The sequence below is a fragment of the Sciurus vulgaris genome (assembly GCF_902686455.1).
Source record: "Sciurus vulgaris genome assembly, chromosome: 1".
In the NCBI taxonomy this organism is placed as follows: domain Eukaryota; kingdom Metazoa; phylum Chordata; class Mammalia; order Rodentia; family Sciuridae; genus Sciurus; species Sciurus vulgaris.
In genome coordinates this window covers 115,261,144-115,288,986 of record NC_136461.1, presented here as the reverse complement: position 1 = coordinate 115,288,986, position 27,843 = coordinate 115,261,144, and the positions used below count along the sequence as shown (strand labels likewise).

Genomic DNA, 27,843 nt, shown 5'->3' with positions numbered 1-27,843 from the left:
CCACTGCATCTGGAAACAGTAATTGTAATTATTGGGAGTGACCTGGCCTAACTCTAGTACATATTCTAATGGGAGAAGTTTGTGTTGACTTTTCTTGTGATCAATATACTAAGCATATTTATTGTTTTTTAGTTACACAGCCAAGTACAGTAGTACACACCTGTAATCCCAGCAACTCAGGAGGCTGAGTCAGGATTACAAATTCAAGGCCAGCAATTTAGAAAGACCCTATCTCAAAATAAAAAATAAAAAGGTCTGGGGATTTAACTCAGTTGCAAAACACCCCTGGATTCAATCACCAGGACCACCCCCCCACCCCAAAATCATCCACAGATATATTTGTTTTCAGATCTCACTTCCAAATTACATTAACCAGATCTGTACCTAGATTTTTGTTGTTGCGTCTGCTAATGACACTACTGTAGCACTAGGTTTTTTAACATTTTCACAACTGTACAACATAACCATGTCACCAATTGTTTTGTATTTTAACTAACTTTACTTTGATAAGTAAAGTATCCTTCCTACTTATAGAATCTTAGATGGTATCTATAGGCTTCACTAGACCACCCAAACTGCCCATGGCATAAAAACTGGTTAAGAGGGCTGGGGTTATAGCTCAGTGATAGAGCACTTGCCTAGCACATGTGAGGTACTGGATTTGTTCCTTAGCACCACATAAAAAGGAAATAAAAGTATTGTGTCTATCTACAACTAAAAATGTTAAAAAACAAACCAAAAAAACGAGTTAAGAACTGCAAGGGAGCTGGGCGTTATGGCAACACCTATAATCCCAGCCAATTGGGAGTCTAAAGCAGAAGGATTTCAAATTCAAAGCCAAACTCAGCAATTTAGTCAGACCGTCTGAAAATTAAACATAAAGGGCTGGGTTGTGACTCAGTGGTTCAGCACATGTGGGTTCAATCCCTGGTACCAAAAAAAAAAAACAAAACAAAACCAAAAAAAAACCTGCAAGGGAAGCTGGGCATGGAGGCACATGCCTGCTATCCCAGCAATTTGGGAGGCTCAGCACCAGGTTGAGGGTAGCCTCAGCAACTTTGCAAGACCCCTTCTCAAAATAAAAAAACAGGGCTGAGAGTGGGGTATTGCTTAGTGGTAGAAACATCCTGGATTTAGTCCCCAGTACCATCAAAACCTGCAAGGGAGCCTGGCACAATAGTGTACCCTATAAACCCAGCAACTCCAGAGCCAAGGCAAGATTGCCAAATTCAAGGCCAGCTCTGGCAATTTATTGAGAATATCTCCAAATTTAAAAGGGGAAGGGGAGACTGGGGGTGTAACTTGGTGGTAGAACATTTTCATATGAGACTCTGGGTTAAATCCCCAGTACTGGTTTGGGGAGGGGGTAGACAGGAGTTAGATCAATATAATCAGAATGGACAGGTACAGATGATGTTGTCCACATTTGGATTGATCCTACAGACTTGGGAAAGTCAAAAGATTTAAACAGTGAGATCTGTTCAGGGATTAGCGTACAATCTGTGTGCACACCTTAAACCTCAGATTCTTCACGAAGAAGCAGTTTGCAAGCAGTGTGAATGAGTTAGGCACAGTGGCACGTGCCTGTAATCCCAGCAGCTCAGGAGGCTAAGGCAGCAGGATTCCAAATTCAAAGCCAACCCCAGCAACTTAGAGAGACTCTCAAAATAGAGAACAAGGGCTAGGGATGTTGCTCAGTAAAGCACCTCTGGGTTCATGAGATTATGGTTAAGAGGCTAAGGACAATTTTGTTCTATAAATTAAGAAGCAGGGCTATACTAGGGATGCAGCATTGCAACTAGGTATGAGAACCTAGTAACCGATTCATGAGAAGGCCTGAAATTTTGGCAGTTTGGCAAGAGTGGAGTTTTTTCCTGAACACTGAAGAATTCGAAAAAAACCAAACAGATGCCAAGTTGGCTTCAAAAACATGTCTAAGTTTTATTGAGGATAAAGTTAGACACAAATTGGAATATCCCCTAAAAATGACATCCTGAGTAGGACAAGGGACCAATGAATTTAGGTGATCAGGTCAGAGTGATTAAAATATAAATTAAATCAGCATAGACTGTCAAAAGTTTGGTGAAAGGAAGCATGTCACCTGGGGTTAAAATGCACAGAAAAGGTTTTACAGGCATTTTTAAGGTGGCAGAGGATTTGAAGACCCCCTTGTAACCTGAGAAGATGAACATTTAAAATTTGAAGACTTTATTAGAGAGATATAAGTTAAAAAGAGGTGAAGGAACAAAATCACACCTCAAGTTTCATAAAAGGGCCGGTTGAGTGCTTCTACTGGATACTCTTTAAGACTATGTTTTCAAATGCAGCATCTGCCCTGGATGTGTTATAACTATTATCTTGTTATGGCCAATGCATAGATCAGTGTGAAGGTTCAGGAGTCTTCAAGCGGTTCATTGGTTCTTACCAGATCCTCCTCTTTACCCTCTTGCGGTGTTGGCATCAACAGCTTTCATCTTTCTAGGTAAGGAGTCCTTATATTCAGCACCGTGGACTTTGACTTGGAAACTGCCTTCATTTTATTTCACAAACTAAATGAGGATGAAAATTAGCTGTTTATCACATCTAATTTGTGACAAGCAGTTGACACTGAGCCTCCCTAGCCCAATCACTTAATGGATTTAATGTCATCTTCAAAGTACTACAACAAAGCAATAAACTGGATGTGGCAAACTATGAAATACCACTGAAGTGGAAACCACTGAAGTGGAATATCACTGTTGCTAACCTTTAGACAATAGTTACTTTTGCTCCAATCAGTGCCTAGGGATGATTGAATACATACACCATCACCATTGGCTACAAGTATTTTCTCTTTTAGGCAAAAGTTGAAAGAAAATACCTTGAGATGGGTTAAATTGGGATAAATAAAATTTCCTGTATTAGTGTATTACTATTAAGTTACAGTGTTCAAGTATGGGGGAGGGCATTAGTTCCAGAAGCCCCAAGATATCCCAAATCCAGGGCTGAGGTTGTAGCTCAGTGATAGAGCGCTTGCCTAGCACACACAAGACAATGGATTCGATCCTCAGCACAACATAAAAATAAAGGTATTATGTCCATCTATAACTAAAAATAAAAAATATATATCCCAAATCCAGATACTCCTGTACCGTGCTTATACAAATGATGTATTTCCATTTAATATACACATACCATCCCAAATATTTTCATCACTTCTAGTTTATTATATAAAAGGTTATTATACTATATATGCTCAGAGTCTAACAAGGAATGTCTTTGTTCAGTATACACATTATTCTTCTCAAGTATTTCTGGTCCTCAGTTGATTGAATCCACAGACAGAGGGCAGGCTTAAGCATTTCTTTTTACACCAATACTTACATCTCATGGTAAGAGTAGACTTTTACTTTTTAAGACCTTCTTCCAGTTAAAAGCATGTAAGCTTTTATGACATCTCCCTTTTCCTTTTTCTAGCATACAGTGCCTTCCTAAACAAGATACAGACTGTTCCTGTTGTTTATGTGCCGACTATAGGAACAACACAGCCAGGTAAAGAAACACTGTCCTCATCTTTGAAAAGCCCAGATATACATGCTTGATTTACTCAAACCTTTGTCATCTCCCTTCCCCCTTTACTTCTAGGTTCTTATACCTCCACAAGTTCTCCTCCTTTCTTGAGCCCCCGACCCCCACTGACTCAGAGTCGACTACAGCATTGGTTATGGAGCATAAGGCACTAACCTATCCTTGCGCAAATCCCCTTTAACTGGGGGAATGAGATTTTTAGCCCTAGACAAGGAACCTACCAGCAACCTCTACACCAAGCCTCCAAAAACAAGATTTCTGACAATCGTAAATAAAAAATGTTAAGCTATATTTTTATTAAAGTTGTTTGTTGATTGTGTTGTATAGGTTAACCATCAGTTCTTAATACTAAGGGAACAAAAGAAACACTCCCATTTATCTAATATTCCAGTGCTCAAATCAAGCTCTGAAGATTTACCCAATGAGCCTAGGTGGATAAAATGTTCCAAAATGGACTTTATTTTAGTACTTGGCCACTTACTTGCCCCAAATGACTCTTCTGGATGCCCCTGAACACTTGAGGCAGGAACTTCCTAGCAGTTAAACAAGACAATAAACAGGATATATCCAAAATGTGTTTATTGGGATGTTTTCCCACTCATCTTGATTCAGGCTGCTTTTAGTGCTGCTTCCTCCTGAAGGAACATCCTGAAAGAAAATGATTTGAATATTACCTAACAGTCTACCTACCCTGTCCACTACCCCACCCTGAGGTGCCTGGTGAGCCACTCTTAGAATGCTACATTTTCCCCTCAACTCATTTATACAGATCCCATTCCCAGTAAGATTCAAAGCCAAAAACCACATTAAGCCATTTACCTTCTGTAAGTCTTGCTTTTCCTCCCGTAGGCTGGCAGAGGACAGTTGAACAGCCAACACACAAAACTACTGTTTGTGCATGACTGAAAACTGTTGTGATTTTATAGCATCCTGGGAGGGGATGGAAATCAGGCAAAGAGTTAACGTTTTGTCCAGTATTACTCCCATATATTTGTCACTTAACCCCAACTTAACATCCCATTAGTGTTTTCTAAGGCAAAAAAAAAAAAAATCTTTAGATGGAATTTTGACAGCACTGAATTTCAATTACTCCTCCTAAAACCAAAATTCTTACCATATATTATAATTTTAGAAAACATTATCTCCTTTTAATAGATTTAGAAACTGAGAATACTAAGTTGCTTCAAGGACGTGGTACAACTCGCACTATTACTTTCCCCTAATGGTGGGGTCCATTGCTTTCACTGCTATAGCAAACCATCTCCTCACCTGGGCATTTCACATCCATGAAATAGGAATTGGGGCTCTGCACCAGGCGCTTCTTCTTGTGTTTCCTTTTCTCCTCTTCTGGAGAGGGATGAAGGAGATCTTTTGCGAGCTAAGAAGGGAAGAAACGCAGAGATTTAGAAACCAACGACGAAAAGCGAATGATCGAAAACAGCCCCCACTGTCACACACCGGGGAGAACTCGCCCCTCGCCGCCCCTGGTGTCTGCGTAGCTGGGCCGCCATCTTATCTCCTCTCCGCTCCCGTCTATGCGGGTGGCCCGTGGGCCGCTGCGGTCCCTGGAGTTAAGGTCCTAAGAAGTGCAGAGGGTTAATGAGCACCCTCTACGATCCGAAATCAGCGTGAGGGGAGCGTGCGGACAGAACAGCGAGATCTCCGCCGAAACCTGGACCAAGGAACTCACAGGCATGTTCTCGTGGGGAGGTCGTCACCGCCGGAAAGGAGCGAAAGCGGAAATCCTGCTCCTTATATCCGGCATTCTGCAGGAAGTGACGCTTGGGTCTTGTGTCGCCATGTTGGGAAGGTCCTGCTCTGGGTTAGTCTGCAGTGGGGCGAGCATGGAACTGCCATTTTCAGAAGGTCTTTAACTGATAGACTTGTCTTGAACGTGTCACCATGTTGAGAGAGCTATTTTTGAATTTAGCGTTTAGTGAACCGTCAAGGAATAAATGAACACTTTTAAAATTTCCCGGTGCGCTTTGACAGCTGGGACTTGATAAGTAGGAACCTCTGCGGAAAACTCCAATAATTCCGAACCATATCGAACCATACCTGGGGTTTATTTTTCAGTTATCCGTGTTCTGTACTATTTTTTCAGTTAGTTCAATTTACCCGTATTTAAGGATTCTGGATGTAAATACATGCAAAATAGAAAGCGCTCCTCATATTTCTCCCAATCCTAACTAACCTTAGGGTTTACCATCGTGTGGGTGGGTTTTTTTTGTTTGTTTGTTTTGTTTTTTTTTGAGGTGGGGGTGGATTGATTGATTGGTTGATTTCATTTAGTATTTTTTGTCCTGGTATGTAACCCAAGCCCTCCAGTGCTGAGCTACATCCCCAGTCCCTCAGCCTCCATTGTTAAAATTCATTTTTTTCTTTTTCAAATCCCTCTGAAAAACAAGAAAATAAAACACTTATACGATACATTTTTTTATACATATTGGGGATTGAATCCAAAGGTGCTTTACCACTGAGCTACACCCCCAGCCCTTTTTTTTATTTCCAGGGGTCTCCTTAAGTTCCCCAGGATGGCCTCAAACTTGTGATCCTCTTACCTGGGCTTCCCGGGTCGCTGGTATTACAGGTGTGCATCACTGTGCCCAGGGATAACTTTATATAATAGTTCTAGAGCACTAGTGGTTTAACTGTGAACTATGAGAGAACAAGTGTGGAATTTTTCACTGGTGTATAATGTCATCGCTTCAAAAGTTTCAGATTTGGGGGCTTGAGTTGTAGCTCAGTGGTAGAGCCCTTACCTAGCACATGTGAGGTTCCATCCTCACCCCCCACATAAATAAATAAAACAAAGGTATTGTGTCCATTTACATCTAAAACATATTTTTTTAAAAAAGTTTCAGATTTTGGAACATTTTAGGTTTCATTTTCAAATTAGGGATGCTCAACCTGTAGAAATAAATTCATATAGACACATGTATACATATGTATACATTTTCCATATATAACATATAAAGTTGTAATAATGATAATCTGAAAATAGGTACAGATATAAATATATTCTTCTGTACCTGTGAGGCTGTATTTGTAGGAAAATCCCTACCAATTGAACTGTTGGATCAGTGGTATGTACATTGAGGGACTACTAAACTATCTTCCAACATATTCTTTCATCTCACATGACCACATCCCTTTACCTATATTTTCACCAGCACTGTCTTTACCTGACTTCTAATCTTGCAGCATTGACATCCTTTCCAGAGAATGAGAAGGAAAGATGAAGATTAAAACATCATCCTCTAAGATAATAACCAAAGCTTTAGAATATCCATTTGTCATAAAGGAGGAATGAAGCTTGGCATGGTGGCACACGCCTATAATCCCAGTGATTCTGTTGGCTGAGACAGGAGGATCACAAATTCAAGGCCAATTTCAGTAATTTAGCAAAATCCTGTTTCAAAATAAAACAGGAGCTTGCTGGGGATATAACTCAGTGGTGGAACACCCTGGGTTCAATCCCCAGTACCACACAAACAAAAAATAAAACTAAAATTAAAAATAATGAGGACCTGGGCTCTGTGGTGCATGCCTATAATCCCACTGGCTTGGGACGCTGAGGTAGGAGGATCACAAGTTCAAAGACAGCCTCAGCAATTTAGCGACGCCCTAAGCAATTTAGAGAGACCCTGTCTCTAAATAAAATTTAAAAAGGGGCTGGGGATATGGCTCAGTGATTGTTTCCCTGGGTTCAATACCTGGTACTACAAAAAAAATTTAAAAAGATATATATATATATATATATATATATATATAAAATAACATATATATTATATGTAATATATAAATAAAGAAAAGAGGAATAACCCAAATGGCACCTGGAGGCCTGATTAATCTGGTTAATACCAAAGGAAAGGGATGAGGCAACGTATGTGAATACCAGTCAAGGGTGTGCTGGTAAAAATTTTGTTTGGGGGCTGGGGTTGTGGCTTAGTGGTATAGTACTTGCCTAGCATGTGTGAAGAACTGGGTTCAATCTCAGCACTGCATATAAATAAGTAAACATAAAGGTTCATCAACAACTAAAAAGAATATTTTTTAAAAAGTTTTGTTTTGTTTTTTGGTACTGGGGATTGAACCCAGGGGTGCTTAACCACTGAATCATCTTCCCAGCCCTTTTTTTTACATTTTTATTAGAGACAGGGTCTTGAGTTGCTAAATGCCTTGCTAAATTGCTGAGACTGGCTTTGAATTACTAATCCTCCTGCCTCAGCCTTCCAAACTGGGATTCCAGGAGTGTGCCTCTGCACCTGGCTGGTAAAGGTTTAACAACCAACTCTCAGAAACAAAGTTCTGTGATCATAGTCTTTATTAATCTCAATAATGTAAATACTCTTACCACAGCCTATTTCAAACTACCAAAATAGCATCATAAAACTTGGAGTTGGTAAGATGTATGTGCAAAACCTAGGCTTATGCATTGATAAGAACTGGTTCCAGTGCACAATTGTTGGACCAGAACAACTTCTAAGAAAGTGATATTTAGTTGTTGATGGACCTTTATTTACTTCTTTGTATGTGGTGCTGAGAGTCGAACCCAGTGCCTTACACATGCTAGGCAAGTGCTCTACCACGGAGCTACAACCCCAGCCCTGAGAAAGTGATATTTAGATTGAAATCTAAGAAAAGAATTCTCTGGGCATGGTGGCACATGCTTGTAATCCCAGCGAATAAGGAAACTGGGGCAGGAGAATTGCAAACAAGATCCTGTTTCAAAATAAAAAATTAAAAGGACTGGAGATGTAGCTCAATAGTAAAGCACTCCTGAGTTAATTCCCCAGTAACCAGTCCCCAAAGGGAGGGGGGAAAAAAAGTTGGGCATAGTGGTGCACATTTGTATTCCCAGTGACTTGAGAGGCTGAGGCAGGAGGATCACAAATTGAAGGCCAGGCTTAGTGAGACCCTTATCATCTTAGTAAGATGATAAGGATAAGAATAAAAAATAAAAAAGAACTGGGGAGGGGAGTGAGGGAAGAGGTGGGGTGGGGAGGATGGGAAAAATAAATTTTTAAAATGGAAGTTGAGGGGAAGGAAGACTGGGGAGTGACTACTTAAAATGGTTAAATGATTTTTATATGAGTTTTATCTCAAATGTTTAAAATCTAAATAAACAAAAATTTAAAAAAGAGAACTGGGGATGTGGCTCAGTGGTAAAGTACCATTGGGTTCAGTCCCCAGTGACGCCCACCACAAAAAAAAAAAAAAAAGAAAAAAGGAAAAAAGGAATCAAGTATGCAAAGAGCTGGAGGGAAGAGCATTGTATACTGAAGGAAAAACACAAACCCAATGCCAGAATGAACCTAGTATAGCTCAGTGGGTAGAAGGCATTGTGGCTGAGACTGAGAGCTTGGGGAGAGTACTATGAGATGAGATTCCAGTGAAAGCAGCTGTACACCAGCTTAAGTATTGGAGAGGTGAGCAAGAATAATACATTGCTGGAGATTGAAAGTTCAGATCCATGCAAAATAAGAAGAAAATAAAAAGAACTGATGGATTTACATTGGAACCATCCATGAAAAATTGAAGAGTAATTTAATGGACAGATGAGATGGTTTGGTCAGTGAAGAAAAATTAAAGGTTTGTGATGCAGCTTAAAGATAACAATGAGAACTGAGCACAGTGGTGCATGCCCTATTATCCCAGCAATTTGGGAGGCTAAGGCAGGAGGATCACAGATTCAAGGCCTGAGACAAGAGGATCACAAGTTTGAGGCCAGCTTCAACAATATATTTTTAAGGGATAGTAGGAACATACCTGAACATTGTAAAGGCTATTTATGCTAAGCCCATGGCCAACATCATTCTTAATGGAGAAAAACTGAAACCATTTCCTTTAAAAATGGGAACAAGACAGGGATGTCCTCTTTCACCACTTCTATTCAAGATTGTCCTTGAAACTCTAGCCAGAGCAACCAGGCAGACTTTAGAAATTAAAGGATACGAATAGGAAAAGAGGAACTTAAGCTGTCACTATTTGTGGATGACATGATTCTATATTTAGAGGATCCAAAAACCTCCTCCAGAAAACTTCTAGACCTCATCAATGAATTCAGCAAAATACCAGGCTATAAAAACAACACACATAAATCTAACGCATTTTTATATGCAAGTGACGAAACAGCTGGAAGGGAAATGAGGAAAACAACTCCATTTGCAATAGCCTCAAAAAAAATAAAATACTTGGGAATCAATCTAACCAAAGAGGTAAAAGATCTCTACAATGAAAACTACAAAACATTGAAGAAAGAAATTAAGGAAGACCTTAGAAAATGGAAAGATCTCCCATGTTCTTGGATAGGCAGAATTAATATTGTCAAAATGGCCATACTACCAAAAGTGCTATACAAATTCAATGCAATTCCAATTAAAATTCCAATGACGTACCTCACAGAAATAGAGCAAGCAATCATGAAATTCATCTGGAAGAATAAGAAACCCAGAATAGCTAAAGCAATCCTTAGCAGGAAGAATGAAACAGGGGGTATCACAATACCAGAACTTCAACTATACTACAAAGCAATAGTAACAAAAACAGCATGGTATTGGCACCAAAATAGACAGATCAATGGTACAGAATAGAGGACACGGACACAAACCCAAATAAATACAATTTTCTCATACTAGACAAAGGTGCCAAAAATATGCAATGGAGAAAAGATAGCCTCTTCAACAAATGGTGCTGGGAAAACTGGAAATCCATATGCAACAGAATGAAACTGAACTCCTATCTCTCACCCTGCACAAAAATCAACTCACAATGGATCAAGGACCTTGAAATCAGACCAGAGACCCTGCATCTTATAGAAGAAAAAGTAGGTCCAAATCTTCAACTTGTTGGCTTAGGATCAGACTTCCTTAACAGGACTCCCATAGCACAAGAAATAAAAGCAAGAATCAATAACTGGGATAGATTCAAATTAAAAAGCTTTCTCTCAGCAAAGGAAACTATCAGCAATGTGAAGAGAGAGCCTACAGAGTGGGAGAATATCTTTGCCACACATACTTCAGATAGAGCACTAATTTCCAGAATATATAAAGAACTCGAAAAACTCTACTCCAAGAATACAAATAACCCAATCAACAAATGGGCTAAGGACATGAACAGACACTTCACAGAAGAAGATCTACAAGCAATCAACAAACATATGAAAAAATGTTCACCATCTTTAGTAATAAGAGAAATGCAAATCAAAACTACACTGATTCCATCTCACCCCAATTAGAATGGTGATTATCAAGAATACAAGCAACAATAGGTGTTGGAGAGGATGTGGGGAAAAAGGTACACTCATACATTGCTAGTGGGGCTGCAAATTAGGGCATCCGCTCTGGGAAGCAGTGTGGAGATTCCTTAGAAAACTTGGAATGTACCTACCATTTGACCCAGCTATCCCACTCCTCAGCCTATACCCAAAGGACTTAAAATCAGCATACTACAGAGATACAGCCACATCAATGTTCATAGCTGCTCAATTCACAATAGCCAGACTATGGAACCAATCTAGATGCCCTTCGATTGATGAATGAATAAAGAAACTGTGGTATATATATACAATGGAATATTACTCAGCTATAAGAATAATAAAATTATGGCATTTGCAGGCAAATGGATGAAATTGGAGAATATCATGTTAAGTGAGATAAGCCAATCTCAAAAATCCAAAAGAGGAATGATCTCACTGATAAGCGGATGATGACACGTAATGGGGGGTGGGAGGGGGGCAAGAATGGAGGAAAGAGGGACTGTATAGAGGGAAAAGAGAGGTGGAAGGGGTGGGGGGGAAGGAAAAAAAATGGAATGACTCAAACATCTTACTCTATGTAAATGTATGAATATGCAAATGGTATGCTGTTACTCCATGTAGAAACAGAACCAATATGTATCCCATTTGTTTACAATAAAAATAAGTTAAAAATATATATTTTTTTTATTTTTTAGTTTTTGGAATCAGGGATTGAACCCAGGGGCACTTAACTACTGAGGCTCATCTCCAGCCCTTTTTTTATTTTGAGACAGAGTCTCTCTAAATTGCTTAGGGCCTTGCTAAATTGCTAAGACTGACCTTGAACTTGTGATCCTTCTGTCTCAGCCTCCTGAACTGCTGGGATTATAGACATGCACCACTATGCCCAGCTCAGCCTCAATTTAGTAATACTCTCGGCATCTTAGTGAGACCAGGGTCTTAAAATTAAAAATAATTAGAAGTTTTGGGGATGTAGTTTTGTGGTAAAATACCCCTGGGTTCAATTCCCAGTACCAAAAAAAAAAAAAAAAAAAAAGAAGAAAAAGAAAAAGAGACAATGAGAGGTAAGAAAATGAAAAAAAAAAAAAAAAAAAAGAAATAGTTGAGTTTGAGAAGGGACAAACACAGAAACACAGATACAGAAGATGACAAAGATAAGTGAAATGACAAAAGGTACCTTCTCGCAATTCTCACAACCAGTGCACTTTTTTTTTTTTTTTTTGTCAGTACTGGTGATTAAACTCAGAGAAGCTTTACTGAGAGCTACATCCCCAGCCCTTTTTCTTTCTTCGCTTTTTTTTTTTTTTTAAATTCTGAGACAGGGTCTCTAAATTGCATATGCTGGCCTTGAACTTTGGTCTTCCTGCTTCAGCCTCCTGAGTAACTGAGATTAAAGTGTGTACCATCATGCCTGACTCCAAGGCTCCAATATACATCTTTATGCAAGGACAATTCTAATGATCTACTGTTAGAAAAGAAGACTATTTTGAAAAAAAAAAAAAATTATTTCCAAAGGAAAAGATACACTTGTTTCTTTATATCAATGCTCTCTGTACTCCAGCTTCCTGGTGTCCATGGCTACACATTCACAGTCCATTCGGCCAGGTGCCAGGAGGACTGCCCCATAGCATGGTCTTATTAAAAGATCCTCAGGAAAAATGGCATTTTAGCTTGGTGTGGTAGCACATGCCTCTAATCCCAGAAGTTAGAGGCTGAGAGGCTGAGGCAGGAGAATCTCAAGTTGGAGGCCAGTCTTAGCAATTTAGGGAACACTGCCCCAAAATAAAAAAGGCCTGATGTAGCTCAGAGGTAAAAAGTCCCTCTAGGTTCATTCTCTAGTATCAAATAAACAAACAAACAAATAAAATAAGATGTTTTTAGTTCCAATCTCTGTATTCCTGAGCTATCTGGTTAGATAAATTACACACAGGGTCCCTGAAGGAAGATAGTTGTTCCAAGTGAAGTCCAAATGAGCCTTTGCAGGTTGAGTGTGTTCCTGTGGGGTATATGTAGTAGAGCTCCTTCTATATCATAATCTTAATTTTCACTGTGTTCCAGCAGGGGGCAGACTGACTCAACAATAACCCCCACTGGTCAAGCCGCTTCTTTCAAAGGCAGTTAGGATTCACTGAACGAAGGGGTCGGGATCACTAACTCTAGAATTTCAGGACTGCCTAATTCAGTTCAGCCTCCCAGAAGGCTTCCACCTTCTTTGAAAAGTACCTCCAAAAAAGTCAGTCTCAATTTCGTCAATTTCCAGTGCCATCCCCACCTCCATCCTTATTGACAAAACTGTCCCCTTCCCCTAATCTAAAATTCCTCTTCCCTTGGTTGTCTTGGTTAAACCTTTACTCCCCCTTCATTCCAGCCTCCCAATAAAAGCGTGAGATCGAAAGAGAGGAACGATAGTTAGCAAAAGCTGTGGGGACTAGCGACGGAGACAGGCGCGCCTAGGCTGGGAAGTAAAAGACCACAGGACCGGGGGCTGGACCTGCCTCGTCCGCCGGCCGAAAACGGTGGGCGGGCGGGAGGTGGAGCCGGGAGAAGTGCCGCCTCTCCACTTTCCCGGAGCTTGGGTGGAGAGGGAGGAAAACTTCCTGGCCTGGACTCAGGGACGGTAGGTCGGCCAGCCCTACGATCCCGCCTACCAGTGCCGGGAGCTTCCCCATCCCTCCCCCGGCGCCCCCAGTGTCCGCCATGGCCAAAGCCTACGACCATCTCTTCAAGTTGTTGCTGATCGGGGACTCGGGGGTGGGCAAGACTTGTCTGATCATTCGCTTTGCAGAAGACAACTTCAACAGCACTTACATCTCCACCATCGGTGAGCCCACTGGCCGTATCCCAGACCCCTGACGCCCCTGAGCCCTCATTCTCAGGCGCCTAGATTGCTAGTGACCCTACTTTGCAGTCCCCTTAGGGCAAGTCTCCTAAACTCCAGTCCCTCCACCCCTGTCTCACACCCATCCCCCATACATATCTGGAGATACTCAAACCTCTAACCTCTCTGAGGCCTCCAGCTAACTCTTCAGGCCAACCTCTCATTTACTGTCTTTCTAGTCTCCCCAAATTCACATAAGCCCTTCTCTTTTCCCTCCAGCTCTTCTTCCCCAGACTCTATCCATATAGAACTCTTCTTGATTCACTCTCCGCCATCCTTATCTGTCTATCCCCTAACATCTGTCTCCCAATTGTGCTAGCCTTTCTGTCCCACTGAACTTACAGGCTCTCCCCTTGCATCCCCACCTTACCCTCTGTTTGCCAGTCTAAGGGTGGCTGAGTGTGCTCAAGGACTGCGATTATGAATATGGAATTGCCTAGTGAGGAAGGTGGGAATGAGGGGACTTTTGGGGTCTTTTAGTCAGCCTGTTGACTCATCTTCTCCCTGGGGCCCCCAGCAACCTAGGGGGAGGTGCCCAAGTTTCCGCTAAGAAAAATATTGTCCCCTTTCCTCCCTTCATTTTTCTTCATGTCCTCTGGCCTGGGAAATAAGACAGAGTCTCAAGACAATCCTGGTTACAAAGGGGAAGGAAAAATGCCCCTCTGTTCTCTCTCAGTCTCAGAAGGAATCCTGTGTAAGTCTCAGACTGTCTTAGTTCCAAGCCTGGCCCACCAGTTAAATGGAATGGATTAAGATCAACTACCTTTTCCCTTACTCTTTACCCTATAGAGACAGGAAGGTGGTGGAATACTGATTGTAGAGGGTCTAATGAAATCCCAGGAACTCAGGAGGCTGAGGCAGGAGGATCATGAGTTCAAAGCCAGCCTCAGTGACTTATTGAGGCCCTGTCTCTAAATAAAATATAAGAAAGGCTGGGGATGTGGCCTGGTGGTTAAGCATCCCTGTTCAATCACCAGTACCAAAAAAAAAAAAAAAAAAAAAAAGAAGGGCCTAAGGAAATGGAAAGAGGAATGTGAAAGTAGTATTTGGGATGAAACAGAGACTAAAGACTAAAGTGAGTGTTGTTAGCTGGGACAACCTAAAGCCCTCTGCAGAATTTTCAACACCTTCTACCCCATAATATCTAAGTAAAAACAGTATACTTACTATACAAATATAGCTTTGGGAAAATTCTTCTAGTTCTGTACTTCCAACAAGGTTGCCCAAGAGCCTGCCCTGCAGAATTATCTCTGCTCCATTCCTGTCTCTCTCACCACATACATACCTTCATATGCACACACTTACACATCTCCATTTTAGTGCACATCTTCTGCCCATAGGAATTGATTTCAAGATCCGCACTGTGGAAATAGAGGGGAAGAAGATCAAACTGCAAGTCTGGTGAGTGAATTCCCTAGGACACCTAACTAGACTTCTCCATTTGTCTCCTACAACCCTTTCCTTCTGTTTGCTCCATAGAAAGGTTTTTTCTTCCATCATTTCTCCTAATTTATTTATCTGCTTATTCAACCGTCCTTCCATCTCTCTTCCTGCTGTACCAACCATTTTCAGCCTGTAACTTTCGCTTCCCCCAGGTTGGGAGCATTTTCTGCTGGCTTTTTTTTTTTTTTTTTTTTTTTTTTTTTTCCTTCAGTATAGAAGTGCTTTACCACTGATACTACTGAGCTACATCCCTAGCCCTTTTTATTTTTTAATTCGAGACAGGGTCTCATTAAGTTGCTGAGTGAGCCTAGCCTCAAACTTGTGATCTTTCTGCCTAGCTATTTATTTTTTAATTGAAATAACAGATCAAGGGCTAGGATGTAACTCTGTGGTAAAGTTCTTGCTCCACATGCAAGAAGCCCTGGGTTCAGTACCCTGCTCAAAAAAAAAAAAAAGATAGTTGGACTGTTGTTAAATGGATGGATGGTAGGGGCCCAAGAAACAAGATCTTTTGTTTACTCATTGAATGCCGCCTCTATGCCAAGCACTAAGTATCATTTTATGTGTATGTATCATTTTTCTCTAATCCTCACTCTTTGTGAGACATGTTTTATTGTCCCCATTTGCAAATGAGGAAACCGATTTGGAGAGGCTGGATAACTAAAGAAGGTCAAGCAGAAGGTGAGTAACAGAGAGGCAGAGACCCATAGACAGGAGGAGGATCTCGCTAAGTTGCTGAGACTGGCCTTGAGCTTGTGATCGGAGCCTCCTGCCTCAGCCTCCTGAGTCACTGGGATTATAGGCATGTGCCACTGTACCCAGTTGGTCTATTTTTTTCAGCCCCACCATGTTGTAAAAATTAAATTATTTGGTGGGGAGGAGTCTCCCCTTAGAGACTCCTTCTATCTCACCCATGAAATTTTCTCCTTTAGGGACACAGCTGGCCAAGAGCGATTCAAGACTATAACTACCGCCTATTACCGTGGGGCCATGGTATGACATGTGGTTCTGGATAAGGGCTAAGGGCATGAGACAATAGAATATAGGTTTATGAGTACAGAGGGCCAGGGATTGGGGCAGGGAGAAGTGGGACACCCAGTGTGGGCTGCAAAAAGCCTCACATGACATGGTGTTTAGACATATGGATGCAACTTGCGGGGTCATTTAGAGGGCAGTGAGAAGGCTAAGTGGGAATATGGTCCAAGGTGAATTTTGTCATCCTGCAGGGTATTATCCTAGTGTACGACATCACAGATGAGAAATCCTTTGAAAATATTCAGAACTGGATGAAAAGCATCAAAGAAGTAAGAACCCTCCAAAAGAGGTGGGGGAACTGGGTAGATCAGGGAGGATGAAGGGGTCTGTGATGATAGGCAGGACCCAAATTTTATTTGTCTTACACTTCTGCCCCCAGAACGCCTCAGCTGGAGTAGAGCGTCTCTTGCTGGGGAATAAGTGTGATATGGAAGCCAAGAGAAAAGTGCAGAAGGAGCAGGCCGATAAGGTGAGGGCCAAGCTGGGCAATGTTCTACAACTGCACTGCGAATACATCATGAGATCGGGTTGCAGAAGACTTTGGCTGCTGCCTTCTCCAGCTCTCTCCTTCTCATTTCACCCCTACAGTTGGCTCGAGAGCACGGAATCCGATTTTTTGAGACAAGTGCCAAATCCAGTATGAATGTGGATGAGGTGAGACCTGCCTCCTCCTTCCCCCCAACCACCACCAAGAGATAGAATACTGAAAGATAGAAATATCCTCCCCTGCAGTCTGTTCTAACCAATCTCCCCTTTAGGCTTTCAGTTCCCTGGCTCGGGACATCTTACTCAAGTCAGGAGGCCGGAGATTGGTGAGTTGGTTCTGTTCGGCTGGGTCTCATTTACTGTGTGGGTGCTGGGGACAAAAACTGTGGAGGGAAGCAATGCTAAGATTTTCCATGAAGGGAAAAAGAAAACTTGCCTTTACAGATTCATATGCCAGCCAACCCTTCACATCCTGACCTCTGTGTCCCTCTCCCTCTAGGGAAACAATCACAAGCCCCCCAGCACTGACCTGAAAACCTGTGACAAGAAGAACACCAGCAAGTGCTCCCTGGGCTGAGAACCCTTTTCTCCCTCCCCACCCTAAGCCTGGAGGTGGAACCTGAGAGAGTCAGGGCTGAGGGACTGCACATGGAGAAATAGCAGTGGTACCTGAAATAGATGGGTTGGTGGTAAGAAGAATGAAGAGAAGATGGAGAAAGGAAACAAAGAAAAGAAGGAAAGTAGGGGCAGGGAGCAGTGTGAGAGGGAATAAAGAAAGTGAAAGAAGGTGATGGGGTAGGATGAGAGGGAGGAGGAACAATGGGATAGAGAGCCTCATGCCTGGAACTTTCTCTGGGTTTTTAGGTCATGAATATATGTAATTATATTGATTTATTTTGATACTGGATCAGGTTTTCAAGTCCTGTGAGAGGCTGGCTCAGCACCACTCTGAAGGTTTGGCACTCTGCATGGTCTTCCTCAGTATTAAAGGCCATCATTTGCACAAATGTCGCCCTGTTTGGGTAACTTACAATGTTGTCAGAATTGCTTTCCACTCAAACCCAATTCTTATCTCTCCAAAGTGGTTGGTCTGCCTGAGTCTGGCTGGTTACAGCAAGGAGTAGGAGGCAGAGTAACCTGAAGGACTGAAGAACCTTTCTTTCACTGTCGGGTCTTGAGGACCAAGGATCACTATGATCTGAGCCTTGTCCTTAGCACAAGAAATTCTGAGAGAGGTCTTGAAGAACCATAGCCTCAGGGTAACAACAGGACCTAGTATGGCTTACCAGTGATTTGTACAAGCTTCTTTGATTCCCACTGCTCCCATTATTTTCAGGGCCCAAACTCAACCTTGGAGCATGCTAAGCAAGTGCCATCCTCCATGCTTCTTTGATTTTGCCAGAAATCTGTTTAGGTATTTGGTAGTCATTATTAGTTGCTTTTATAGGGGAGGAATATGAGACACAAGAGAGGTTTATTTATCCATAAATATTTATTGAGTGTCTATGTGTCACGCACCATTTATCAGTTAACATAGCCCTTGGGTATGGTCTTGGGTTTTTTTTTTTGGTTCCAGGGATTCAACCTAGGGCACTTAACCACTGAGCCACATTCCCAGCCCTTTTTATTTATTATTTTGAGACAGGGCCTCACTAACTTGCTGAGGCTGACTTTGAACTTGGAATCTTCTGACCTCAGCCTCTGGAGTTGCTGGGATTACAGGATTCTCTGGGATTATAGGCATGTGCCACCACAACTGGCCCTTGGGTGGTTCTTACAAGCAGAGAAATAAGCAAATTTTAATAAAAACAGCTAACTCCTGGCGGGGGTGGGGTGGTGAGGGAGAGAAAGATGCCAAAACTGTCAGCATGCAAAAGAACAACAAAAAATTCAGGTTTGATGTACTGCCCCTTTTAAGTACACATAGCCCCCTTTCTCCCGGTTTCTCTTTTTTGGCGATACTGGGGATTGAGCCCAAGGGCACTCACAGCTCCTGAGCTATATCCTCAACCCTTTTTAGTTTTGATTTTGAGACAAGGTCTACATAAGTTGTTCAGACTGGCCTTGAACTTGTGTTCCTCCAGTTTCAGCCTCCCAAGTAGGAATCACAAGTGTACCACCATGCCCAGCTCAATATTCTTAAAATTGCAGAATTATCTCACTGACTTGTTTTTATTTTTTTTATTTTTTTGGTACTGGGGATTGAACCCAGGGATGTTTAACCACTGAGGCACAGCCCTTTTTATTTTTTTATTTTGAGACAAGGTCTTGCTGAGTTGCTTAGGGCGTGCTAAATTGCTTAGGCTGGCTTTGAACTTGAAATCCTCCTGTCTCAGCCTCCTGAGCCACTGGGATTACACCCACCACACTTGGCTTGATATTTTTTCTTTTATTTCTTTCCTTTTTAATTAATTAATTAATTAATTTCTGTGCTGGTGATGGAACCCAAGGCCTTGTAAATGCTACAAAAGTGCTCTCTACCACTGAACAACATTTTCAGCTCCAGACTTGATCTTTTATTAGGATAATTAAAATGTCAGATTTGTTTCAAACAAAATAAATGTACCATTTGAAGTGTTATTCAAGTAAAGCTGACTGACAGCTTCATCATACCCCAAGTAGGTATTTAAAAATATACTTTCAGAGCAGAAACCCAAGTTGGTTTCTTGCTAAATTTAATTGGAAGTTAAATCTTACAAGAGCACAGAATTTACCCAGGCTCCATGGTGCATGCCTGTAATCCCAGAGATTAAGGAGGCTGAGGCAGGAGGACAGCAAGTTTGAGGCCAGCCTGTGCCCTAAACAACTTAGCAAGACCCTGCCTCAAAAATAAATAAATAAATAAATAAATAAAGGCTGGGAATGTTGCTCAGTGGTAAAGTACCCCTGGGTTCAATTCCCAGTACTACAAAAAAATCACACAGCACAACTTCCCATGAGATAATTTCCATGAGATAAAGTAGATGTAAGATTATGGCAAGGAGTAACAAATATTAGAAGATTACAACAAAAAGCATAAACTGTCAGGCACAGTGGCGCATGCCTGCAATCCCAGTAACTCTGGAGACTGAGGCAGGAGGATTACAAATTCAAGCCCAGCCTCAGTAACTTAGCAAGATCCTGTCTCAAAACAAAAAAATAAAGAGGGTTGGGATGTAACTCAGGGGTAAAGTACCAAAAAAAGGACCAAAAAAATACTATCATACCCCCAAACCAGGGGGAAAAACCCATAACCTATTTTCTGTAACATATAACTATTCACACATATACAAATATAATTTAAAGGAACCAATAAGTTATTCAAAATTAAAGCTCAGCCCTCACCAGCACTGCCACCCCAACTTCCATTCAATATCCTTTCCATAATCTCACAAATTCTGTTCTTGGAATGCCAGCTTTAAGTCTTATATGAAGATAAACAGAATTTATGAGACACATGCGGCATGATAGTGTTAAATCAAGGGCCCACCATAGAGCCAAGGAGCCTTGGCAGTCCTTGGTTACCAGTTCTTGTGATCATACTGGAAATTTTTCAGATGTCATTAAGAGTAGCAGGCATGAGAAGGGATAGGAAAAGGGGACATTTTGAGAGAGAATCCTCAGGGAAGAGAAGGATGCTGCACCTCCTATATGGATGGGGCTCCAGGGAAGTTTCCAGATAGTTCTGCCCAGATCTACCTCCTCACTTTTGACTGACAGCAGGATTGCATCAGACTTCCAAGTCCCCACTGTACAGGATAAGGATTGAAGGTAACTCTGGGTCACTTTGGCCCACACTGGTTTTAATTGGAACTTGTTCTTAGATCTTAGGGTTAAGGGGCTACCTTCCATCATATGTCCCTGAATTCTGGAATCTGGTCTGTGTAAAGGTCACAAAAGCCCCTTCTCCTTCAGGGTAACTTGTGTTCTTATCACAAGAAGACTTTTGGGCCTGCATTTCTTCAGATAATAGGTTGTTTGCTGAGGTATTCAGCATATCCTATTGACTTAAGTTAGGCAGGGCCGTGGGTAAATTGTTTTTAATATATATACATGTATATTAAAACCCCAGCCATGGTAAATTATTTTTTATAAGAAAGCAGAGATCGCTGGTTTTGTGGTTCAGTGTTAGAGCACTTCCCTAGCACGTGTGAGGCATGGAGTTCGAGCCTTAGCACCACATAAAAATAAATAAAATAAAGGCATGTGGCTGTCTACAAAAAAAAGCGGAGGTCAGCAAGTGGGCCCTGTTTGTAGAATTATCCCCTTAACCTCATGTTCCGCACTATTTGTGTCTGTATGCTGCCTATCATTGGCTCATGCCTGTCATCCCAGAGACTCTGGAGGTTGAGGCAGGAGGATGTCAAGCTCCAGGCTAGCCTCAGCAATTTAGCAAGACCCTCAGCAACTTAGCAAGATCTTGCCTCAAAATAAAAAATGAAAAGGACTGAGGATGTCAGTCAGTGGCAAAGTACCCCTGGGTTTAATCCTTAATACCAAAATAGAAGGAAAAATGTTTCTATTCAAAGCCAATTTGGTAGGTAGAAGACACATTGTTTCAAAAGTTCCATCTTCAAAATCTCCAAAGGTGAACAGAGCTTTTATTATTTATTTATTGGTACTGGGAGTTGAACTCATGGCCTACACACATGCCAGGGAAGTGCTCTATCATTGAACAGAGCTTTTAAAGAAGAGGCAGGGGAGAAGTTGGAAAGTGAAGACAAAAGGCAGGAAATATACATATGTAATTAAGTTAGCCAATGCTACACAGGCCAAGGCAGGGAAGTCTCAACTCTCAGCTTCTTTGGCATCTGAGTGGGGATTTGCAGTCCTTCAGCCTCCACTCTCAGCATGAGGAAGTTGTTCTTAATTCAGAAGGGGTGGCAAATTCAGCATGCTTCATGTTTATATGAAGTGCAAGTACTTCTTTATCTATTGCACATCTAAGAAAACTAAACTCACAACAATCTCATTGTCTGGGGCTGCAGTCACACATGTATGAAACCAGGAAATGAATTAGGGCAGAATTCAGAGTGACTAATACATAACCTGACAGTAAACTGTGAACCCAGAGTGTGGGTCAAGTCCCTTTTTTAAAATGTTTTTATTAGTATATTATAATTATACATGATATTGAGGTTCATTTTGACATAATCATACATTCATGGAATATAATTTGTTCCATTTCATTTCCCAGTACTTCCTACCCTCCCCTGTCATTGCAGTTTTGAGTCTATAGAAGGTTTAACTCTATGGGGATGGAAAGCAGGCTTAATCTTTGGCCTGGCAGCTGAAATTCTGGACTCAAGCCTCTTCTCTTCCACTTACTAGCTTGATGACCTTGGACAAGTTATTACAGGAAGGCTGGGGCCTTCCAGGAAACTGAGGCAGTGCAAAGGCCCCCTTCAAACCCCAATTCTTGCAATCAAGTCAGAAAGATTTCAGACATGTTGCAGAGTAATACATATGAGTTTATCAAAGGGATAGGAAAAGGGAAAGGGGACACTCTCAAGGGAGAGGAGCAAGACCGTGTGCCTCTCTTGAACTCAGTTTTATTGGGGGGTCCCAGAGAAGTTTCCAGAGTCCCACCCAGGCCACCTCTTAACTTTTGACTGACAGCAGGAATACCTCAGATTTTCAAGTCCCTACCACTATGACAACTCTAGGTCACTTTGGCCTATTCTGACTGATTCTAATTGGATTCTTTGTCTTTTTTTTTTTTTTTTTGGGTGCTGGGGATTGAACCCAGGCCTTGTGCTTACAAGGCAAGCACTCTACCGACTGAGCTATCTCCCCAGCCCCTCTAATTGGATTCTTAACTATAAATTCTTACAGATTTTATGGTTAGGAGGAATTTTCCTTATCTCCCTGAGTTTCAGGATCTGGTGTGTGAAAAGGTTCACAAAATTTTCCCCCTTCAGGGTTAACTTGGGTTCAGGCCTGCATTTCCTCAGCAGGTTAACAGGTAGTTTGCTGAGGAATGTGACATAGCCTCTCCACTTAAGCCAGGCAGGCCTGCAGGTAAATTGCTTTTTGAAAAAGCATGTGGAAGTCAGCACAGTGGGCTCATTTGATAGAATTACTCCCTTAACTTCATGCTCCCATCATTTGCATCTGTCTGTCCCCTAACAAAGTCTCTCTGCCCTTATTCATGAAACAGGGATAATGCTGACCCCTCAGGATTACTGAGGATCAAAAGCTAAAATTAGAATTCAAAAAAGTTATGACCGATATGACATAGAGGTAGTTCAATGGTAGGGAGCTTGCTTACCAGGAATGAGGCCCTGGGTTCCAACCCAGCTAACCCAGAAATGGAGGCGTGGAAAAAATGAGGCAACACTATTTGGAGAGAATGTTTTCATATACATTTCATTAGCATCTAGCCAGAAAAAAAAAAAAAAAAAAAAAAAAAAAGGCAATGCATATTAGCATTTCCATTTCACTTAACACTGGGAGCCATTGTCCTAAGGTCACATAGCTTATTAACTATGAACCTAGTCTTCAGCACTTCTTGGAGCTCCTAATCTGTGCTCTTCTCACTGTGCTAGTGAGTATTCCTTTATGTAGGAGTAAGGGAAAGTGGAGAACATTTGAGAAAGTTATCCAAAGGAAAAGCGCTGGGAAGTAGATTAGCAATTAACATGAGGGGAGGTGACACCGTTCACTTATTTAGAGCAGAATGTGAGCCCGAGGGCTTAAGTCGGGGCTTAGTGGTAGAGCGCTTGCCTGGCATGTGTGAGGCCCTGGGTTCGATACTTACTTATTTATAAATAAATAAAATGAAAGATCCATTGACAATTAAAAAAAAGAGAGCCCCCGCCTCCCCGGGCCCCGCCCCGGCCGGTCGCCGTGTTCTTCCCTCCGCCCTGGACCGAGCAGCTGGAGCTGGAGTCGGGTAGTGCCTCTGCTGCCGTCTCTTCCCCACCCAGACCCCGACCCTCTCTCTGCCCTCCTTGCACCCAGGCGAGCCGGCCCCGAGCTCCCCGGGCGTCCTCCGTGTGTTCGCGAGGTAATGATGCTTGAACTGAGCTACTAAGGGTTCCAAAGTCAAAACTTCTAAGATTAACAATGGCAGGAAAATCATCACTCTTTAAAGTAATTCTCCTGGGAGATGGTGGAGTTGGGAAGAGTTCCCTTATGAACAGATATGTAACTAACAAGTTTGATGCCCAGCTCTTCCATACAATAGGTGTGGAATTTTTAAACAAAGATTTGGAGGTGGATGGACATTTTGTTACCGTGCAGATTTGGGACACAGCTGGCCAAGAGCGATTCCGAAGCCTGAGGACACCATTTTACAGAGGTTCTGACTGTTGCCTGCTCACTTTTAGTGTTGATGATTCACAGAGCTTCCAGAACTTGAGTAACTGGAAGAAAGAATTCATATATTATGCAGATGTAAAAGAGCCCGAAAGTTTTCCTTTTGTGATTTTAGGCAACAAGATCGACATAAGTGAGCGGCAGGTATCCACAGAAGAAGCCCAAGCCTGGTGCAGGGACAACGGCGACTATCCTTACTTTGAAACAAGTGCAAAAGATGCCACCAATGTTGCAGCAGCCTTTGAGGAAGCGGTTCGAAGAGTTCTTGCTACTGAGGATAGGTCAGATCACTTGATTCAGACAGACACAGTCAATCTCCACCAAAAGCCCAAGCCAAGCTCATCTTGCTGTTGATTGATAAGATTATTGGTGTGTTCTAACTAATTCATACGTGCACATGAGGGTGGAAAAGAGGATTAGTGTTTGCAGCAGTGTATCATCTACTAATGAATTTAAACTAATGTTTATTGCTGCTTCATTAGTTGGTGGGAGAAGGGACACATCCACTCTGGGGGAATCTATTTACTCAATAATGGCACCTTACATTTATAAATTGTAACGGTTGTCTAATAATGTTTCTTTAATTTAAATATGTAAGTTAGAGCTAATGAGATGACCACAACTTTAATTAATTAAAACAAAAAACCTGACTATTCTAGAAGTTATACTTGGATTGTTTCCCTCCCCCCCTGGGAAAATGGAGAACTACTTGTATATCTGTATATTTTTATGTAATTAGCATTCTATTCTTGGTTCAGGGAAATGACTTCCTAAAGCAATAATGTTAAATGTTAAAGATTAAAACCTAATGCATTTACAAAAAAAAAAAAAAGAGAGAGAATGTGAGCCCAGAACAGGAACAAGTTTCACGTTCACGATGGCTCTGTACTGGTCCCGCTTCTGAGGGGAGAAGAAAAGGCAGTTTCTCCTCCATCCCTAGGCCGCCAACCCAGCTTTTCCACTAGGTCTTTGGGGGCTGGTAGGGTGGGTAGGTGAAGGGTGTCGGAAGGGTTAGAGAATAAGGGTGAAATCCAGGGTCCTAAGGAGAATCCAAAGTCCTGGCAGGTCGATGTACTGTTCCCTGCTAACTTCGCCCAGAATGAGAGAAAGGCGACAACCCAGGAAGAGGTAAACCGAGAAACCACACGAACACAGTCACCGCCATTTCCTCCGTTCTCTCAAACGCTGACCGAACCACAATGCCACAGGGCGCCAAGCCAATCGGCCTCGTCTTGCTGCGCAAGCGCAGTGAAACCCCATCACCGCGGAAGACTACAAGTCCCAGCGGACAGCGCCTCAGGATCCTCCGCAGGCAGGATGGCGGTCCCGGGGGCGGAGGCAGAGGTGAGCGGTGCTGGGGCCTGGCGCCGCAGCCGGCCCTTCCCTCCCGCACCCTATGTCTCCGCGAAGGAATCCGCTTCGTTAGACAACAAATGCATGACTTTTCTCCCAGTGACCTTGGGGTCGTCCCAATAGAGCTTTTGCCCTGATGGGCAAACCGGTCATCTCACCTCCCTGAGGTGGAACCTCCCGGAGGGTTTCAGAGTAAACCCCGCCACTGCGTTCTGACAGGCACGCGGCCAAACTAGCAGGTCCTTCTGTTCCCACAGGTGCGACATTGACCGCTCCATGCCTGCGGGCACCGGGAGGCGTGGCCTCCCTCAGGGCCTCCACCTGTGCTGGTTGTTCTGCGCTTTCACCTTAAAGCTCTGGTAAGGAGGCAGGAATTGAGCAGAGTGAAAAGCAGAGCGCGGGAGGATGGGATCGTACCCACCTACGGGTATGGGGAAGACCTTGTGCATGGACAGCAGAGGTGGGGTTGCCTGTTTTCTGGATTGTGACTTTTGCCCCTTCCTTCACCTGCTACAGTCAAGCAGAGGCTTCTGTACCGGAGGAGAAGCAGTCAGGTGAGTGATTGTCCGGGAACCCGACGCCCCCATAGTTCATTGTTTTTATTTATCTATCTATTGATTGATTGATTGTAGTTGTGTATGGACAGAATGCCTTTGCTTTATTTATTTTTATATGGTGCTGAGGATCGAACCCAGTGCCTCGCACATGCTAGGCAAGTGCTCTACCACCAAGCTGGCAGCCCCAGTCCATAGTTTATTGTTTTTAATGTCTTCCTCACATACCAAGAGCATAGATGGAAAAGGTGGCACTACACGGAATGAGGGCAAGCCCTGTGCCTGGAATTTGAATGCGTAGAGCTTTTGGGGGAAAACGTTTTGTGAATGGTGTGGTCTGGCATTTCTTTCCACTTTTAGTGAGCACCTCAACTTTGCCGTGCTGGCTGATAGAAGAGTTTGTGATAGCAGAGGAGTGTACTCCGTGTTCCAGTTTTCAGGCTGTGAGTATCCCCCCCAACGCCCCCGCAGCATCTAACCAGTCCCCAAATCTCATCAAGCACGCCTTTGCATTGTCTTTTCTTCTTTCTCCTTGCAGTGTCAGTATATGAATTTGTCTTACCCTGAAAACATGTTCCTTTCTTTCCAAGTTAATGGCAGTGTTCAGCTAATAACCAGGTTCTGTTCTGTTTTTGTTTTTGTCTTTCTGTACTGGGGATTGATCCCAGGGCCCTCTACCACTTAGCCTTATCCCCAGACCTTTTTATTATTTTGAGACAGGGTCTGAGTTGGCCAGGCTGGGCTGGAACTTGTGATCCTCCTGCTTTGGGCTCCCAAATTGCTGGAATTACAGGTGTGCACAACCACACCTTGTGGTTCTGTTCATTTTTAATGTAGCATGCTCTGGAATCTGTCCTTATGTCCTTCTAGACTCTTTTTTTTTTTTTTTTTTTGCGGTGCTAGGGATAGAACCCAAGGCAAGCACTCTACCGACTGAGCTATCTCCCCAGCCCCCCTTCTAGACTCTTATCCTGAAGTGTTCTTTCCAATTCACATCCCTAATCATGCAACCACCACCTTCACCATCCACATCAGAGCTCTTCCTTAGCTCTCTGTTTTCCTACAGCTCTGGCCATAGCACTTGGGCATCTGCCCTTTTGAATGGCAACCTTTCTGTTTCTCCTGTTGCCTCTTCCTAACACATATTTTGGTCCTTTTCTCCTGGCAGAAAACCACCTCTGAGTGTGGTTCCACAGGTTATGTTGAGAAAATCACATGCAGCTCCTCTAAGAGAAGTGAGTTCAAAAGGTAAGGATTGTTTCTTTACTTGGAGACTCATTATCTCCTTTCCTCCCATGACTTCTTCCTGTCTGGGGTAGCATGCCATACGAAAAAGAGGAGGGAATTTTGAGCCAAATTACTTAAACCCAAGTCCTAGTTTTACTCATCAGCCCTATTATTGGCCATATTTTTTCTTCTATAACATCAGTTAAGGCTATCTTTGCTTATATCACCAGATATTGTAAACACTTTATAGGGCTGACTTTGGTTTCCTCTTTTCCTTTTGGATGTTATCTCCTTGATGGGGCTGAAGTACAAGGGAGATGGGAAGGAAAAGCTGTCTGACCTTTCCTGGGAGTAACTGTTACTTCCTATCCTCAGCTGCCGCTCAGCTCTGATGGAACAACACTTATTCTGGAAATTTGAAGGGGCTGTGGTGGGTGTGGCTTTGGTCTTCGCTTGCCTTGTCATCATTCGTCAGCGACAACTGGACAGAAAGGCTCTGGAAAAGGTCCGGAAGCAAATCGAGTCCATATAGCTACATTCCACCCTTTTACCCTGGGTCTTACAGACCATATCTCAGAGAAAGTGAAATGGACTATTTTGCACCTTTGGTTCTTTGGAACCTTGTGGTGGTACCCCTTTTCCCCATCTTCCTCTCTTCATCATTAATAAGCACAATAAAAAGAGTAAATTAGTTTCCTTCTTCCTATAGTAATTTGGTGTGGGGCAAGAAATCATGGGAG

The 27,843-nt window shown here is 42.5% G+C and overlaps 4 protein-coding genes across 6 annotated transcripts; 3 read left to right on the top strand and 1 right to left on the bottom strand.

Moving 5' to 3' along the window:
- Positions 1 to 4,129: 4,129 nt before the first annotated feature.
- Positions 4,130 to 5,306, bottom strand: LOC306668963 (small ribosomal subunit protein eS27). 2 transcript variants are annotated; one of them, XM_079152670.1, is made up of 4 exons: positions 5,258 to 5,306; positions 4,837 to 4,945; positions 4,387 to 4,497; positions 4,130 to 4,215 (listed from the first exon to the last, which is right to left on the bottom strand). In XM_079152670.1, exons 1-4 carry the CDS (start codon positions 5,261 to 5,263, stop codon positions 4,187 to 4,189), a joined length of 255 nt encoding a protein of 84 aa, XP_079008796.1. In that variant the 5' UTR covers positions 5,264 to 5,306; the 3' UTR covers positions 4,130 to 4,186. The 2 variants fall into 2 exon arrangements, with proteins under 2 accessions (XP_079008796.1, XP_079008797.1); XM_079152671.1 differs by lacking the exon at positions 5,258 to 5,306 and adding an exon at positions 5,026 to 5,225.
- An 8,076-nt stretch (positions 5,307 to 13,382) lies between these two features.
- RAB13 (RAB13, member RAS oncogene family) lies at positions 13,383 to 20,875 on the top strand. The gene is made up of 8 exons (XM_079152639.1): positions 13,383 to 13,649; positions 15,047 to 15,107; positions 16,082 to 16,142; positions 16,376 to 16,453; positions 16,564 to 16,653; positions 16,773 to 16,838; positions 16,943 to 16,996; positions 17,170 to 20,875. Exons 1-8 carry the CDS (start codon positions 13,526 to 13,528, stop codon positions 17,245 to 17,247), a joined length of 612 nt encoding a protein of 203 aa, XP_079008765.1. The 5' UTR covers positions 13,383 to 13,525; the 3' UTR covers positions 17,248 to 20,875.
- Positions 20,876 to 23,483: 2,608 nt separating this feature from the next.
- Positions 23,484 to 24,619, top strand: LOC306668915 (ras-related protein Rab-9A-like). Its single transcript, XM_079152641.1, has one exon. The coding sequence runs from the start codon at positions 23,718 to 23,720 to the stop codon at positions 24,321 to 24,323; it is 606 nt and encodes a 201-aa protein (XP_079008767.1). The 5' UTR covers positions 23,484 to 23,717; the 3' UTR covers positions 24,324 to 24,619.
- Positions 24,620 to 25,177: 558 nt separating this feature from the next.
- Positions 25,178 to 27,794, top strand: JTB (jumping translocation breakpoint). Of its 2 annotated transcripts, XM_079152644.1 has the most exons (6): positions 25,178 to 25,313; positions 25,580 to 25,681; positions 25,839 to 25,876; positions 26,237 to 26,319; positions 27,045 to 27,124; positions 27,479 to 27,794. In XM_079152644.1, exons 2-6 carry the CDS (start codon positions 25,599 to 25,601, stop codon positions 27,633 to 27,635), a joined length of 441 nt encoding a protein of 146 aa, XP_079008770.1. In that variant the 5' UTR covers positions 25,178 to 25,313; positions 25,580 to 25,598; the 3' UTR covers positions 27,636 to 27,794. The 2 variants fall into 2 exon arrangements, with proteins under 2 accessions (XP_079008770.1, XP_079008771.1); XM_079152645.1 differs by lacking the exon at positions 25,178 to 25,313 and having other exon boundaries at positions 25,320 to 25,681.
- Positions 27,795 to 27,843: the final 49 nt, after the last annotated feature.

Bases quoted from the DNA above. Each gene is read 5' to 3' on its own strand.
- LOC306668963 (XM_079152670.1), bottom strand. The intron at 4,498-4,836 runs GTGAGGAGATGG...ATCCCCTCCCAG, and splicing joins CATGGATGTGAAATGCCCAG to GATGCTATAAAATCACAACA. The intron at 4,216-4,386 runs GTAAATGGCTTA...ATTTTCTTTCAG, and splicing joins AAAAGCAAGACTTACAGAAG to GATGTTCCTTCAGGAGGAAG.
- RAB13 (XM_079152639.1), top strand. From the start codon at position 13,526: ATGGCCAAAGCCTACGACCATCTCTTCAAGTTGTTGCTGATCGGGGAC. The intron at 16,454-16,563 runs GTAAGAACCCTC...TTCTGCCCCCAG, and splicing joins GGATGAAAAGCATCAAAGAA to AACGCCTCAGCTGGAGTAGA. The intron at 16,839-16,942 runs GTGAGACCTGCC...TCTCCCCTTTAG, and splicing joins CCAGTATGAATGTGGATGAG to GCTTTCAGTTCCCTGGCTCG.
- LOC306668915 (XM_079152641.1), top strand. From the start codon at position 23,718: ATGGCAGGAAAATCATCACTCTTTAAAGTAATTCTCCTGGGAGATGGT.
- JTB (XM_079152644.1), top strand. From the start codon at position 25,599: ATGCCTGCGGGCACCGGGAGGCGTGGCCTCCCTCAGGGCCTCCACCTG. The intron at 25,682-25,838 runs GTAAGGAGGCAG...CACCTGCTACAG, and splicing joins GCTTTCACCTTAAAGCTCTG to TCAAGCAGAGGCTTCTGTAC. The intron at 26,320-27,044 runs GTGAGTATCCCC...TTCTCCTGGCAG, and splicing joins CGTGTTCCAGTTTTCAGGCT to AAAACCACCTCTGAGTGTGG.